Source organism: Syngnathoides biaculeatus, chromosome 11, assembly GCF_019802595.1.
Source record: "Syngnathoides biaculeatus isolate LvHL_M chromosome 11, ASM1980259v1, whole genome shotgun sequence".
NCBI classification, from domain to species: Eukaryota; Metazoa; Chordata; class Actinopteri; order Syngnathiformes; family Syngnathidae; genus Syngnathoides; species Syngnathoides biaculeatus.
The window spans coordinates 15418666-15434111 of NC_084650.1; the positions used below are offsets into that span (position 1 = coordinate 15418666).

General features: G+C 41.7%; 1 protein-coding gene across 1 annotated transcript; it reads right to left on the minus strand.

The window, feature by feature from the left end:
* Positions 1-121: 121 nt before the first annotated feature.
* Positions 122-15403, minus strand: aga (aspartylglucosaminidase). Its single transcript, XM_061835947.1, has 9 exons — positions 15131-15403; positions 10569-10722; positions 10387-10499; positions 5752-5864; positions 4419-4527; positions 4081-4156; positions 3893-4000; positions 2116-2249; positions 122-261 (listed from the first exon to the last, which is right to left on the minus strand). Exons 1-9 carry the CDS (start codon positions 15228-15230, stop codon positions 161-163), a joined length of 1008 nt encoding a protein of 335 aa, XP_061691931.1. The 5' UTR covers positions 15231-15403; the 3' UTR covers positions 122-160.
* Between the last annotated feature and the right edge of the window lie 43 nt (positions 15404-15446).

The window sequence follows — 15446 nt, forward strand, 5'->3', positions numbered from 1 at the left end:
AGTAGTGTACATGCCAATAGCGAGTGTACATTAACACAAGTTAGCTTGTTTTTATGTATTTATTAAAGACTCCAAACAAAGCCTCAAATCATTTTTTTACTTTATTGTAGTCAATTCATGTCTCCAAATAGTTTTGAGTTTAAAAAAAAAATGTGAAAAATTAAAAGCAGTCCACCGACTTGAGAAGCGGCGCGTCAGACCCGCCGTCTGCCACCATGTAGTGAAACTGCAACAAGCCGGGCACTTTGTTACAAGCGGCACCTTTTTAAAAAGAAGAACAACAAATGAGTCGTGTATTTGTTGTTTAAAAAAAAAAAAAAAAGTGAATCTTGTTCAAGATTTTTGTGCCTTTAAAGCACAAGGGGGAAGTCTTTTTTTTTTTTTAATATATTTTTAGAATGACCAGTAATGAAATAGAATGACCAAGTCACAAAGATCTACCCGCTACAAAAATGCAAAACATATTTATTTTAAAGTATATTGAGGATTCTTTATGTGTTAATGTATGCGTGTGTGCCTTGCATAACCGCATGAGCCAATATTACACAACATAATTAACTTTAAACGTTTCTTGTAACTATCAGATTTTACACAGAGTTCTTGCCACATTTCCTACGGATGCATTTATTTCACAATCCTTTTGCAATTGCGTTTTTTTTTTTAATCACCAAAAATATCTTGGTATACTTTTTCAGGCTATCAAATGATTTAAAATGAAATTTGGGCCGAAGATATGCCCAGAAAAGCCAACTCCGACAAATACACATGGATGAGAATTTTCTGCGGATTCGCGGAATTTTTTTTGCGTAAAATGTCATTTTTGTGAAACGTGTAAATCCGTTGAGACAATTTGGGGCAGGGGGCACGGCTTGACGCGGGCCGAGGCTGTGATCGAGACCGGCCGCCAGAATCTATTGGGAACGCTTGTCGTGAAATTAGTCACAGCTGTGATAGCGGAAAACGGCATTGCTATCTGTTTGCATTAAATTTGGTGTTTATGATAACGACAAAATTCCGATTTCCGGCAGCATTTTGGTGATATTTCATCGGTATTTTCACTCTGATGTTAACATTTCATAGAGAAGCATTCTGTTTACTACGGCATCGTTATAACTTATGGATATAGGTACGCATATGTTATCGAGCGGTCTGCACGTTTGCCAGTATGGCGAAAGTCTCGGAGCGAAAAGATGAAGATTGTGCCAGGGAAATTGATAAAAACCACGGGGTCAAAAAAAAAGTTTCCGAAAAAAAGTGTAACCGTGCAGAAAGGAACGAAAACGGTAACATGTCGAAGCGAACAGGTGCAAAAAGTGGACGATCCCGGCAAAGTGCTGTGCGCACTCTGTGTTCCGATATGATCAATTATGGAAGCCGAGGATCAAAAAATATCCAGTAGCATATCCAAACCAGGAAACACAAATGTAAGTTGGACGTAAATTTCTCAAATATTATATAATTGACAAATGTTAATACGGTTAGCCCTATTATGCACCCCCCCTGCAGATCATGCATTTTATCGCTCACTTTTATATTTCACTTCTCTCTCTCATATAATTCATATATATATAAAACAAATTACTTGTATACTTATTTCTGAAGTATAACTTGTAAGATTTGATATAAATTTCACTAAGTCTACATTTTTATATCTGAAGTTTGGCAAAATTATTTTGGTCGTTTGGACTCATATTTTAAGTTTTCAAAATGTTATGATTGCCCCGTATTTATACTGTTGGAAGTAACCAGAGGTCATAATTTAACAGTGTGTTTCGGCAGACATCTTCTGTTTCTGCATCTCTGTTTTTCCAAATTGGTCATTCTCATCTTTGAATTACAGTAGGTGTAATTTCTTGTGGTGTGAAAATAGTGTGACTGAGGCTAAAATATGTATCTCAACTTTGACTTATTGATGAGATCAGTCATGATCACACTCCACGCTTTCATAGGTGTGAATATTTCAATCCTACTTGGCTTGAAAATCCAAAGTCTTACACGGATTCAACTTTTAAACCCAGCAATCTCCTGGATGTTGTCTCCTAGGTAAGTGCTAATCACGCTTGGCGTTTTTATGCATTTGGCGCCGTCGCCGTGCGCGCGAATCCAAAGACTCACCATAATGGCCCGTCGCGTTAGCGCAGATGATCGCCCCGAAGAAGTGCGCGTAATGCCTTTTAATCCTGGAAATGGCCGTCTCGCAGGCTGCCGAGGGATCCGTCCCGGCCCTCATCAGCTCCACCGCCAAGTAACTGTTGGCAGGGCGGGATTGGACACGTGTCAGGCGTGCTATCGAGGGCTCGTCAAGGCCACGGAGCGAGCTGTCACAGTCAGCTCGGGGTGCACTGCTGTCCCTCGAGGCGAATTCGACGCTCACGCGACCCGCGAAGCTAAATAAAGAACTCCTAGGTCAGTGTTCCACAATGTCAAGTTTAGTTTAAGGACCACTAAAGTTTGAAAGAATCTAAAGTTGTATTTTTTTTTCCCCCGAGATAAAAATTTCCAAGCGTAAAATAATAGTCTTGAAAAAAATTCATAATTTTACAGAAGAGGTTTTTTTTTCCCTTCAAGAAAAGCATTAGCTTACCACAACAACAAAAATTCGGAATTTTACATATATCCACTTAGAAAAGGAGTAATACTATGAATTTTTTTCTGAGAAAAAGTTAATCTTACAACAACAAAGTCAACCTTATGAGAATAAAGTTAGACAACTACTACCTTTTAATAAAATGGCATAACATTTATACATTTTCTTGTTTTGTTGAAGAAAAAAAAAAAAGTGGTAATCATGAGAATTCCCCCCCAATTTAAAATGCAATTTAAGGAATAAAATTGTACTGTAATTTCCGGCGTACAAACCACTACTTTTTTTAACACGCTAACCCTGCAGTTTATGCGCTGATGTGGCTAATTTTCGCAGTTTTTCCTAACGGCCGCAAGGGGGCACATGAACGAAAAAGGTAAGAATGAGACTGGTAGAATATATGTGCAAAGGAAGTGACTTACTAATCCTGTTAGCGCTACGCTAGCGTTAGCGCTGTGCTAGCGTGTTGCTGTAGTGTTACTGGCGTTTCTCAGTGATATTTACTGGTAAGTTTTATTTTAATCTGCCCTGTTAGCGTGAGGCCCCGTAGCTCAGTGGTTAGAGCACTGGTTTGGTAAACCAGGGGTTGTGGGTTCGTATCCCAATGGGGCCTCCACTCCCTGAGAAGAAATTGTGCCAAACATATGTGCATTCATCTGAGATGACACGCTGTGGCGACCCCGAAAGGGACAAGCCGAATGAAGAAGAACTGCTAGTGCGGCGTTAGCGCTAACGCTCACTTTAAACTTTAAACTCTTTCTTTGTACCGTTTTTGTAAATATCTCGTTTAAATGTGGGTTTCAATGTGGGCGTTAGCGCAGCAGTATTAGCGTTAGCATTAGCACGGCAGCTCTAGCGTTAAACTCTCTGTGTACCATCTTCCTTTGTAAATATCTCTTGTCTCAATGTGGTTTTCAATTTGGGCACTTGCGGCTTTTACACAGCTACGGCGTATGTATGTACCAAATGGTATTTCCTTTACAAATCTACTCAGGGAGGCTTGTAACCAGGTGCGCTCTGTAGGCCAGGAATTACTGTATTCTTTTTTTTCCAGGTAGAAGAATAAAACTGATCTTCGTCAGAACATTACCTGATTTTTTTTTTTTTTGTTGATTAAAAAAAAAAAGTATTAAAGTAAAATTAGCAATCTTAAATTTGTCTTTACATGCATAATAATTGTACCATGAAATCAAAATGCTCAGTTAAAAAAAGTGATTCTAGATTAAAAAAAAAAACAGCTTTAACTTTACGAAACATGACATGTAATCTATCTTTTTTTAGCAGTCGTAAAGGCACAGTGGCGCTAACCTGGGCAGGAATCGCATCATAACGTCCCCGTCTCCGGTCGCGGCGGCGGCTCCGGCCGATGCGTCAGCGTACCCTCCCGCCCCGGCGATAGGGGAATCACCAACTCGACTGTGTGACGAGATCCCAAATTTTGAAATATAATATTTTAATATGCATATTTGCGAGTGATGTCAAAATAACTGACGTACCCTGGAACTTTATGATTGAGCCCATTAGTGGACGTCCCCACAGCCAGGTGACCGTATCGGTCAAAGGCAATCATACCTGAAGGGAGAAAAAAAAAATACTAATAATAAATAAATAAATAAAAAAATAAGAAGGACAAAAAATATATAATATAAATTAATTAATTAAAGTTGCAAGCTTTGGGCCAAATTTGCCCACAAATGGCTGCTTGAACCAAAATGGTTGACTTCCTGTTCGGTTAGGGTCACAGGGCTTAAATTTGCAACTATGCAATATGAAAGAAAAGGACTAAAAATGTTACTCATTTAAGATTCATCTCAAGATAATTATAAAAACCCACCTATGGTGTCGTGAGAGCGAATATTAGCAGAGAGTCGTCGCTCTTTCGGCCTCAGCTCCGCAAGAGGCTTGTAGGGATGACACAATTTGGAGGGATCTGGAGAAACGTTCTGGGGAGGTGGGGAGGAATGAATTATTATTTTTGGCCATGAATTTTGCAATGTACTGTAATTTCCGGCCTACAAGCCGCGACTTTTTTCACACGCTTTCAACCCTGCGGTTTATGCGGCTAATTTAAAGGCCGCAAGGGGGCACTTGAGCGGAAAAGGTAAGAATGAGTCTGGTGGAATATATGTGCCGAGGAAGTGACTTTTACCGGTCCTATTAGCGCTGCGCAAGCGTTAGCGCTGTGCTAGTGTGCTGCTGCTGTGTTACTGGCGTGTCTCAGTGATACTTCCCGGTAAGTTTTATTTTAATTGGTCCTGTTAGTGCTAGCTAGCGTGTTGCTGCTGTGTTACTGGCGTGTCTCAGTGATATTTACCGGTAAATTTCATTTTAATCTGCCCTGTTAGTGTTAGTGCTAGCACTAGCGTTGAACTCTTTGTTTACCGGTCCTGTTAGCGCTGCGCTAGCGTTCTGCTGGTGTGTTATTGGCGTGTCTCGGTGATATTTACCGGTAAGTTTTATTTTAATCGGCCCTGTTACCATTAGCGCTAGTGCGGCGTTAGCAGTAGCTTTAGCACAGCGCTCGCGTTAAACTCTTTCTGTGTACCGTTGTTCTTTGTAAATATCTCGTATTTCAATGTGGGCACTTGAGGCTTTTACACAGCTGCGGCGTACGTATGTAGCAAATGGTATTTCCTTTACAAATGTACTGGGTGAGGCTTGTAACCAGGTGCGCTCTGTAGGCCGGGAATTACGGTAATGTTTTGGTTTATTTTGATTAATTAATTTGAGGTCAAATTAAACCCAGTGGCTGTAGTTTGTGTAAAATGATAAAACGAAAAAACTAGAGTCTGCATTTACATTTTCTACAACTTCATTGGAATTGACGTTTGTGACTTAAATATATATTTTTTTTTATTCTGGTAATATTGCAACTTTATTCTTGCAAAGTTTTTTTTGTTGTTTTGATTTCATTAAGTTTGTGTCACGATATTGGATTTTGACGGCAGTATACACAACAAAAAGCTTTCAAGTGTGTCGATTTGACCTTTCCCATAATATAGTTGAGTCATAATAATTTTGAGGAGAACGTCAGGACGAATTTAAAGAAGCGCAGCGCCTCTAAGCCTGACAAGTGTTTTATTTATTTATTTCGAAATGAACAACATCATTATTTCGGTAGCCGCACGCCCCGGAGCAAACGCTAATCAACAAGCCGACACGCTCACCTTTCTGTAATTAGGTTGGCAGCTGCCCTTCAGCCACTGGGTGAAAATCTCCAGCGACTTGGCGGTGGTCAGGTCCTCCGCGGCGAAGCCCATGTTTTCCGCGAACACCGACGCTGCAAAGAAAAAAAAAATGACACGGGACCTATTTAGGATTTTTCGACAGGAGAACCCATTTTTGCAGGCCTGATTTTGTTCTTCGTATCGAAACGCGATCGCAAGTAAAGAGCCGGTCACGGGCCGACCAGTTGTTAGCAGGCATTGGACGAAGCCGGCGCGCTCAATACATGCCTTCGGGTTGCTTTAAATTAGTTTCGGAATAAATTTCATCCGGGTTGGCTTTTGAATGCCAATTTAATCACAAAATGTAGGATTAAAAAAAAAAATGCTTATGAGAGCTCGCAGACATTTTGTGCCAGTCGCTCTTATTCTTCAGATGGATTTTTTTTTTTTTTTTTGCTGAGTATGATTTCTCGGAAGCGGCACGGTGGAATCAGCTGGTAAAGCGGTGGCCTCACAGTTCTAAGGTCCCGGGTTCAATCGCGGACCCGCCTGTGTGGAGTTTGCGCGTTCTCCCCGTGCCTGCGTGGGTTTTCCTCCGGGTGCTCCGGTTTCCTCCCACATCCCAAAAACATGCAACATTAATTGGACACTCTAAATTGCCCCTTGGTGTGATTGTGACTATTTGTCTCTATGTGGCCTGCGATCAGCTGGCAACCAGTTGAGGGTCTGTCCCGGCTCCTGCTTGTTGACAGCTGGGATAGGCTCCAGCACTCCCTGTGACCCTTGTGAGGATAAGCGGCAAAAATAAAAATGGATAGATGGATAAAATAAATGTTTCATGTTATTTTTTAATTATTCTCATACTTATTCAGAATTAAACTGATTTGATGGAAACAGAATTATTGTAAATATTCTAAATTAAGAACTATTGTTATTATTGTGGCAAAGGTTAACAAAAAGTATTTTGAATACACAAAAATATTCCATACTAAACATTCATTTGAGTGGATATAATAAATTAAAATTTCAAATGATTTAAATATATTGGAAAAATGTGTTTCAGCATAAATCATGTAACCAGTAAAATGTAAATTTTAAAAAAGTGTCAATACCTTATCGAAATATGAATTCGATACATTATTACACAGGATATTGAATCATGTTGTTTGTAGGCTCCAGCACTCTCCGCGACCCTTGTGAGGATAAGAGGCAAAAAGAAAATAGATGGATGGATAAAATGTTTCATGTTACTTTTCAATTATTCTTAGTTATTTGGAATCAAACTGATTTGATGCAAATAGAATGTTTAAAAACATCATTAAATAAAGAAAATTATTAATCTAAATTCAGAGCTATTATTATTATAGTGGTTAAAACAAAAAGTATTTTGAATACACAAAAATATTCCATACTAAACAGTCACTTGAATAGATATAATAAAATTAAAATTTCCCATAATTTAAATATATTTGAAAAATGTGTTTCAGCATAAATCATGTAACCAGTAAAATGTAAATTTTAAAAAAGTGTCGATATATGAATGGGGTTTAGTATTTATTTTGTTACTTCAATAAAGCAATTGAAAGTGCATGGGGGGGGTATGTCTACCCTTGAGCACTCGCATTGTCGTATTGTACGTTTTACCTAGCGACCATAGGCTATATTGAAGCAGCTAACGTCGATGGTTAGCGGTACCTCATGGTATGATTGTATAACAGCTGTCGTGCTGCACATTGCACGTTTTCTTGTTAAATATGAAATGATCACCCAACAGGGCATCTTCTGTCTTTTATTGACTCTTTCCTTCTGGCCCCACCACCATAGCGCCAATTTATGTGCCCGCGTGCGACCGCATGTGGCAATTTTTCCGTGTGGAAAAAAATCATCCCGGCGAAACCCAGCAGATGTTTTGCTTCTAACATTCAAGTGTAATCGAATTTTCAAGTTAATAATTTTAAAGCCCAAGTGTCATCCATATAAACATTCTAAAATAGATATTGAAATGAAAAATACATGTGATATTATTCACTTCACTGTCGATCCGAAAAAATAAATATGAGCGGAGTCTCATTCGACCTCCAAGTGGTCGCCATATTGGCTGCATCTACCGCCCGTGATGTCACCCCGGACATTCGCCACTGAAAATACGCCGTTGCCCCTACTATGGAACACCCCCCTTTTAGACACGGAAGCTCTTTTCAAAGAAGAGAACATCTCGCGATCAAGTGAAGTGTCCGGGGCAATATTACCCCATTAGTTCGAGCCATATTTAGATGATATGCGGATCACTTCTGACTGACAACAAACTCATTTAGATGATATCCAGATCACTAAGTTAACAACAGACTCCCAGACAGTATGTATGTGCTCGTCCACGAGGCACGGCTTCAGCGACGGCTAGTCCGCCCACCTACTATGGGACACGGAAGCTCGGCCGAAGCCGTGATCGGTGGACACGGCGCCGACGGGCACGTCGACGCATTTAGAACCTTTGACTTACGGACGCTGATCTTTTGTTACGTTCTGAAAGGATTACGTTAGACCTACCTGTCATTTGGAACCCATGAAGCTCTCGTACTTTGCTCCCGTGCAATCCATTTTTCACGACGAACCGGGTCTCTTGGAAACTTATGAAAGGTAAATCTATCCTCCCGAGTGTTTGAGCAATACCCAGCAATGCAACGAGCCGGGATTTTGGCTAAAAGAACTAAACTAATAGAAACAAACGAGCACGCTTGAGTGCGCTACTGCCCTTTATGTTGCTTCCTGCTTCTTTTCGAAAAGAAATCCCTCGAGAGGATTTTCATGGCGGGAGTTACAAAAAGCCATATGTCAAAATCATGCTTTGTGGTGAAAAAAACAGATGGGTCCATACCGGCTGCCGTTTTTTCCCCATTGATAACATACTAGAAATCCTCCATTTCGTGACAGTGGTACTTTAATCACGGAAGCACTAAACAAGAAGGGACACTTGGTTACTGCCTGTACTGGCTTTCAAGTTTTTTCCCTCCAGATGGCACTAGTTTTTTTTTTTTATTTTTTTTTTTTTTTACAAGCGTTCTCCAAGAGTGCCTCACTACTGAAATAACTCTCGGTATTTATGTAGGACAGCAGTGTGTACTCCCATTATTTGGGTAAATACAACATCTAATCAGTCACTCCGTCGGCACGCAGACATGGCCGAGACAATACAGCCCAATTTAAACCCAAGTGTCACTATGCTATCGAAGTGACTGGTTGTCGGTGGGACTCTCTGAGGCACTAGTGGGATTTTCTTCACACAGAAGTGAGGCTTCACAGTGTCCAATTGTCTGGGGGTGTGACAAACCAAACAGAAAATATCTTGTTAGCGGCTGTTCTCCGGGAGAAAAAGCCTTAATGATGGCAGGAGGTCATCGACGAAATGTCCAGACTGACTCGGAACTGGAATGCATGCCGGACGAGAACGTCTCTGAAAGATGCGGAACCTTGGAGAAAATCACACCTGATGACTCTGTCGTCGTTTAACAACACGGAAGCTACAATTTGGAAGGATCCGACAGATTGAAGATCGGGGGGCGGGAGGGAAAACATCGTCCGGTCTAATGGGTCTGCATTTCTGCTGACACGTGATTAGTGTCAGAATGTAGTGGAAACAACGTGAAAGCATGCATTTATCCTGCCCCCCGTAATGAGTTGGGCTCAGACGGCCGGATGTTTTCTGCGCCCCTTGAGTAACAACCGGTTGGAAAGCCGCAGCCTTCCCCCGTGCACGGTCACTGACCGCGTCCATTACTTGGCGACTGTCCCGTGGTTACTTTGAGATGGCAAAGGCGCCGAATCCAACCTCGAACCGGGGCTAGTGTTTCGAATTAAGATTGCACGTCGTGGTTGGGGTTTTCAAATTTGCTTTCAATCACGGTTGGGCTTTTTAAAGGTCAAGTGTCATGAAATGGATGATTTTTAGTATGTTATTAATGGAAAAAATGTCAGCCAATATGGGCCCATGCGTTTTTTTGACCACAAAACGTAATTTTTACGGATATGGCTTTTTGTAACTCCCGCCATGAAAATCCTCTCGAGGAAATTGTTTTCGAGAAGCAGGAAGTGACGTAAAGGACAGCGGCGCCCCCAAGTGGACTCGTTTGTTTCCATGAGTTTTACCTCCGGGAAGGTAGCTCGTTGTTCCTTCGTGTTAGCCAAAATGCCGGCTCGTTACATTGCTGGACATTGCTCGAACACTCGAGAGAATGGAATTACCCTTCATAAGTTTGAAAGAGACCCGGTTCGTTGTGAAAAATGGATTGCACGGGCGCAGAGGACAAGAGCTTTGTGGGTTCCAAATAACAGGTAGGCAGTAATGCGCCCCAGCTCGACAGTGTTCAACAAGTACTGCGGCGTCTGTGAACACCCCCCTAAAGCAGGACGGCTCGGCTCTGTCTTAAGCCACACCGGCCGGCTCATCCGCGATGACTCATCGCCGCCGCGGAAGTGGATTGGACGGGGATGCAGTTTGGCCGTGATCGCATATCATCTAAATATGGCTCGAAACGGTAGGGTAATATTGCCCCCGGTCACTTCACCCGACTGTGAGATGTTAGTTGGCATATCATCTAAATATGGCTCGAAACGATAGGGTAATATTGGTCGTCGTACCTGACTCGCCCACCAGCATGGTGTGCTCCGTGCGCTCCATCACTGCCCTCGCCACGCCGATGGCGTTCTTGATTCTCTTCAGGTCGGCCACGGCGCCCACCTCCATTGTGTTGCTGCTCACAGTTTATTTATACTATACTGTGCTTTTTTTTTTTTAAAAAAAAAAGTTTAATTTTTTTTACCCGTTCATTATCATGGCATCCAGCGTAGTCTCTCCGTTCTCGTCCGGGCTGCCGCCGTAGCCCACGCTACCGCCGCACTGCTCTCGTTGGCAGCGCCCGCAGCCCTTTTCCACGGCGTCCAGCGCCGAGCCGCCGGACTGCAGGACCGTCCATGCTAGGGCGAGAACCCAAACACGTGATGACCCTTACTCGTTGGTAACGATTCAACCGATTGCGTGGATTTAAGCACCGGAGCCGCGATAGGGCGTCCAGAGTCGGAGTTCCATGCCTCATCTGCAAGTCTGCAAAGAACGGAAACGCGGCGCGGCTTTTTTTTCGGACTGTACATGGAAAACACAACAGACTTCGTGGTGCGAAAGAGCGAGGTGAAGGAACCGACATCCGACTTGTGCCAACGGCAATTATTTCACACACAACGTACTTCAAAAGCGAAAGCCGCCGCCGAGTTCCTGCCGAGTCACGTCATCGTTAAGAAGGAGAAGTCCTCCCTAGGAGTCGAGGTGGCGAAAGAGGCAATCGATGAAGGACCTAACGCATTGTTCCGGGAGTTTTAAAAATAATACAGCAATGTCGTCTTCGATCTTCGATCAAAGCTCTCCAGCTGTCGAGAGGTGCAGTCGCACAGCGGTGTTAAACCAAGGCTGAGGATTAAAACCAGCGACTGTGGAAGGACAACGGGGGATTGTGACTGTTTTTCAGTAAAGTTTTGGAACTTACTCGCCGAGCTTAAGTACCCCAACATGAGGAAATTTGGCTCCGCTCATTTATGCGAGTCAGGCTTTTCCCACGTGAAGATCATCAAGTCCAAGTACCGTTCCACCCTAAAATGGTTAACATTTGGAAGTGGGCTTGAGGCCGGCTGTCAGCAGCCACTGTCTGGACTACGGATCCCTGGCTGATTCACTTCAGTGCAAATCATCGGCGTAAATGACGGAAGATTTACATTTTTCATGATGTTGTGTTGTGCAAGGTACGTCAACATACACGGGTGCTGAGCCGTATCGTCGGCCCAGAATTTTAACTCACTGGTAGATCTCGGCGCTCTCAAACTGCCGACATGTTCGCGACCTCCACTCCCCCCAAAAGAAGGTCGATCGCGGGAGGTTGGCTACTTGAAAAGTAAATCTTGGGGGGAAAAAAGTTGTGGCATCCATGTTCTATAGAACCTGACATCTGACGTCTTTTAAATTGCATATTGGGCCATTTTTGCTGTTTTTATATTTTTTACTTTATTTTTTTACTTTTGCCCCTAAATATGACTCTTATTTTAAAGTTTAAAAAAATATTTTATTGCTGTGATTTTACACTTTTTTTTAAGGAAAAAAATGTCTTCAATCTTGTTAGATAAAAATGTCGTTTCATATATATACTGTGTATATATGTGTGTAAATATACAGAAAAATAACTAATCGCAAGATTATAGATTCCTTTTTAATATTTGATTCCCTTAAGATCACAACTTTTTTTCTTGGAAAAAAATGTAGTAATATTTTGACACTTAAAAATATGTCATATTAAATATAATTTCTCATAATGTTAGATACATGCAAGATGGAGATTTTTTTTCTCTTTTAATATTACTAATTTTTATCTGAAATATAGGGCTTCATTCTCATGAGTAAAATTTCTTTTCCTGAAATTTTCTTCCCCTATAAAATAACTTTTTGTGTTATACAACTTTTAAAATCGAACAAGTTTAATCTTGTAATTTTATGACTTTTGTCTTGCAATAAAAAAACAACAAATTTTCTTTTTAAATACTTTTCATAAGATTATGATTTGAAAAATGATTGATACTCCAGGCAAGGCACTGAAAGCATTTTTATTTAAATAGTTCATTTCACACAAAAGGTATGTAATAAATATGCTTTACCATTTAAAAAAAAAAAAATAAAAATACTCTATTCTTGTAATATTTCAACTTTGTAGGTGACATTTGTCAAAAATATGATAGTGCCCTTGTAAAATTGTAATTTTAAAATATTTTATTACTTTAAACTACCCCTCCCCCACCCCGAGAAAAAAAATCCCAATTTTTTTAACTGCTAAATTTTACCTAAAATTTGTGACATCTCAATTGGTTTAGAATCCAGGCGGTCTTGCTCACAGGCACATTTTCTGACAAAGGCGGCTCACAAAAGATTTTTTTTTTTTTTTTTTTTTTGCTCGAGTAATTTCAGACTTGATGTGTCGGCAGGCGCTCCGGAGGCGCAACTATTTATATTCAAGCGATTGAAAAGCCAGGACGGTCGTTTTAAATTTGCCTCCCTTCAACCTGTCACGCGTCCTCGGGAACCAAAAGGAAACAATGGGCCAAACGTCTTCCGTCGCTGCGATTTTTTTTTTCTCAACGCTTCTTTATGTCCGCAATTTGTGGCGTTTTCGGCTTTGAGTTCTGTCGCCGGCGTTGCGAGTGATGTCGCAACATAAAGTCAGTAGCACTGCGACATTCCGAGGCCGACAAATCGACAACTTGCCTCCGCTCGGAAGATACCCGCCGCACGTCGGCCAATTTGTCCGCTTTCGCGGCATCCGCCTCGGGGGGACGTGATGGGGGGCAGGGGGGGGGGGGGGATGATGTACAGCCGATAAAATAAAAGACACCATTTATCAGGAGGGAGAGATTTCTTCCAGTTAACTTCCATCGCGTTCAGATTTCATATCTCAAGGGGCAGCGGCGGGAACCTGACTTAATGTTTTCACTTCCAGTCCGGGACTTTCCGACGCATCATTCCCGACGCGCAACCCAGTGGAGTGCGAGGGGCAGACCCATCCCCGGTGTGACGGTCTGAGCGTCTTCCCCCCCCCGTGCTGAAAAGTCTCCTTGTGATGAATGTGCATGCGTTACTAACAGGGGAACTGTGGGTACGACGGAGCAGACGCTAACTGGGAAGTGAATTTTACCGGTATGTTTTTTTTTTTTTTTTTCTTAACCGGCCCTGTTAGCGCTGCGCTAGCCTGGTGCTGCTGTGTTACTGCCGTGTCTCAGTGATTTTTACCGGTATGATTTTTTTTCAACTGGCCCTGTTAGCGCCGCGCTAGCGTGTTGCTGCTGTGTTACTGCCATGTCTCAGTGATTTTTATCAATATGTTTTAAAGATATACACGTATGTACGTTCGCTGTGTTCATTTTTCAAAGACCTCCATTGCGAACATGAACACTCGGCGACATGTTGTCGAACGGCACACGTTGAAGCATGGATGGGGATGTTTCAGACTGGCGGGAAGTTTACAAAATATACACGCATGCGCATTAATCACAAGGAGACTTTTCAGCACCGGGAGCGCTCAGACCGTCACAGCGGTGCTAGCAGTTTTGAAACCGGCTCGGTTTCAAATGCAATTTGTAATGCTCAAGTTTCACATTTTTATCAGGCAGCAGCTAACATATCCTGGGAATCCAATCTCACGTCTCAAAATCCTTATGTGACCTCTGCAAATCTGCCTCTTTTATTTTTTTGCAGCAAAACATCCACTCTAAACTTGCACCGGTGAGCCCAAGCGTGTGGTGCTGAAAACAGGAAATGGCGAAACTGCCAAATGACAGGTGTGCCGATGTTGCGGCATCGCACTAAAAAAGACTTGAGGTTGAAATCAATTTTGGTCTCAGACTTCACTTTTAAAAAAATGCAGAAAAAGTGAAGTGCTGTGAATACTTTCGGGATGGATGCGCTGACACCGCTTCAGTATTTCAATGTGAACAATTTGCAAGTGGACAATAGGCAAAAATGCCAAATTTGGTGCATTCTATTAAAAAAAAAAGACACTTGAGACTGTAGTGCAGTGGTGTCATTTTTGTCGCAGGCCACATTTTACTTACGGTCCCCATCGGAGGGCTGTTACGACTGTGAAACTATAAAAATCGTTAACCGCCTCATCAGATTTACATATGAAATTTATGAAGTCGTTTTGGAATCAGAAATTGAGAAAAAAAAATTCCAACTATTGTTGTTTGGGAACACAAAAATGCTCAACATTATCATTCATCATATGACAATTTGAAAATTTGGTACAGATTTTAACAAAAATCATGTAAGTTAACATATGATTTGCCTTCGCGGGCCACATAAAATCACACGGTGGGCCGCATCTGGCCCCCGGGCCTTGAGTTTGACACCTGTGCTGTCGTGCATGAATCAAGTATTGAGCACAAGTCGTTAATTCTCATGCTATTTCTTGCTTGATTTTTCTTCTGGTAACTGCAAAAATCTCTAAACGTTTTTACACTGTCATAATGAAGTTTCGTAGGTTAAATGATGTTGGTGGGGGCGTGGTCCATTTTGATAAAATCCTCGTCATATGTATATCATATGTAAAATCTTCAGGTCAATTTTTTTTTCAAACTACAAAAAAAGTATGGCACTAAGCACAACATGAACAAATTATAACGTAACTTGTGAAGTACGATCATTTAGGTTGCTTACCAACCACGCAAAAAATATTCTTTACGGAAGAAGGTTCCGCTTTCCGACCTATCCGGTCATGTGTGTTTAAATCTCGGAACTGACTTGTGATTATAATCATAAAAAAAAAAAAAACAATCTGAATGAATAAATAGCTACCAGCAGCCGTCGCATTCTTGAAGCCCCAAGTATTGATAACCAGCGGCAGTGAAGCTTGTCCAAACGTCGGCAGACATGTTAAAGTAAAAAAAAGCAGCATTGTATCCTTAAAAGAGCGCGCGTGAACATTTAAAAAAATCTCACAAGGCTGTTTTAATTTGTCACTTCATATGCATAGGACGGAAATACTTTGCTTCTTCTTGCAAGTGAATTTCTTTCGAGTGTGTTGACAAACTCGACTGCACGAGTCACTTCCCGATGACGACACAAGAAGCGGCGGACATTTCTTCAACGAACGCTCGTTCACAAGAGACGT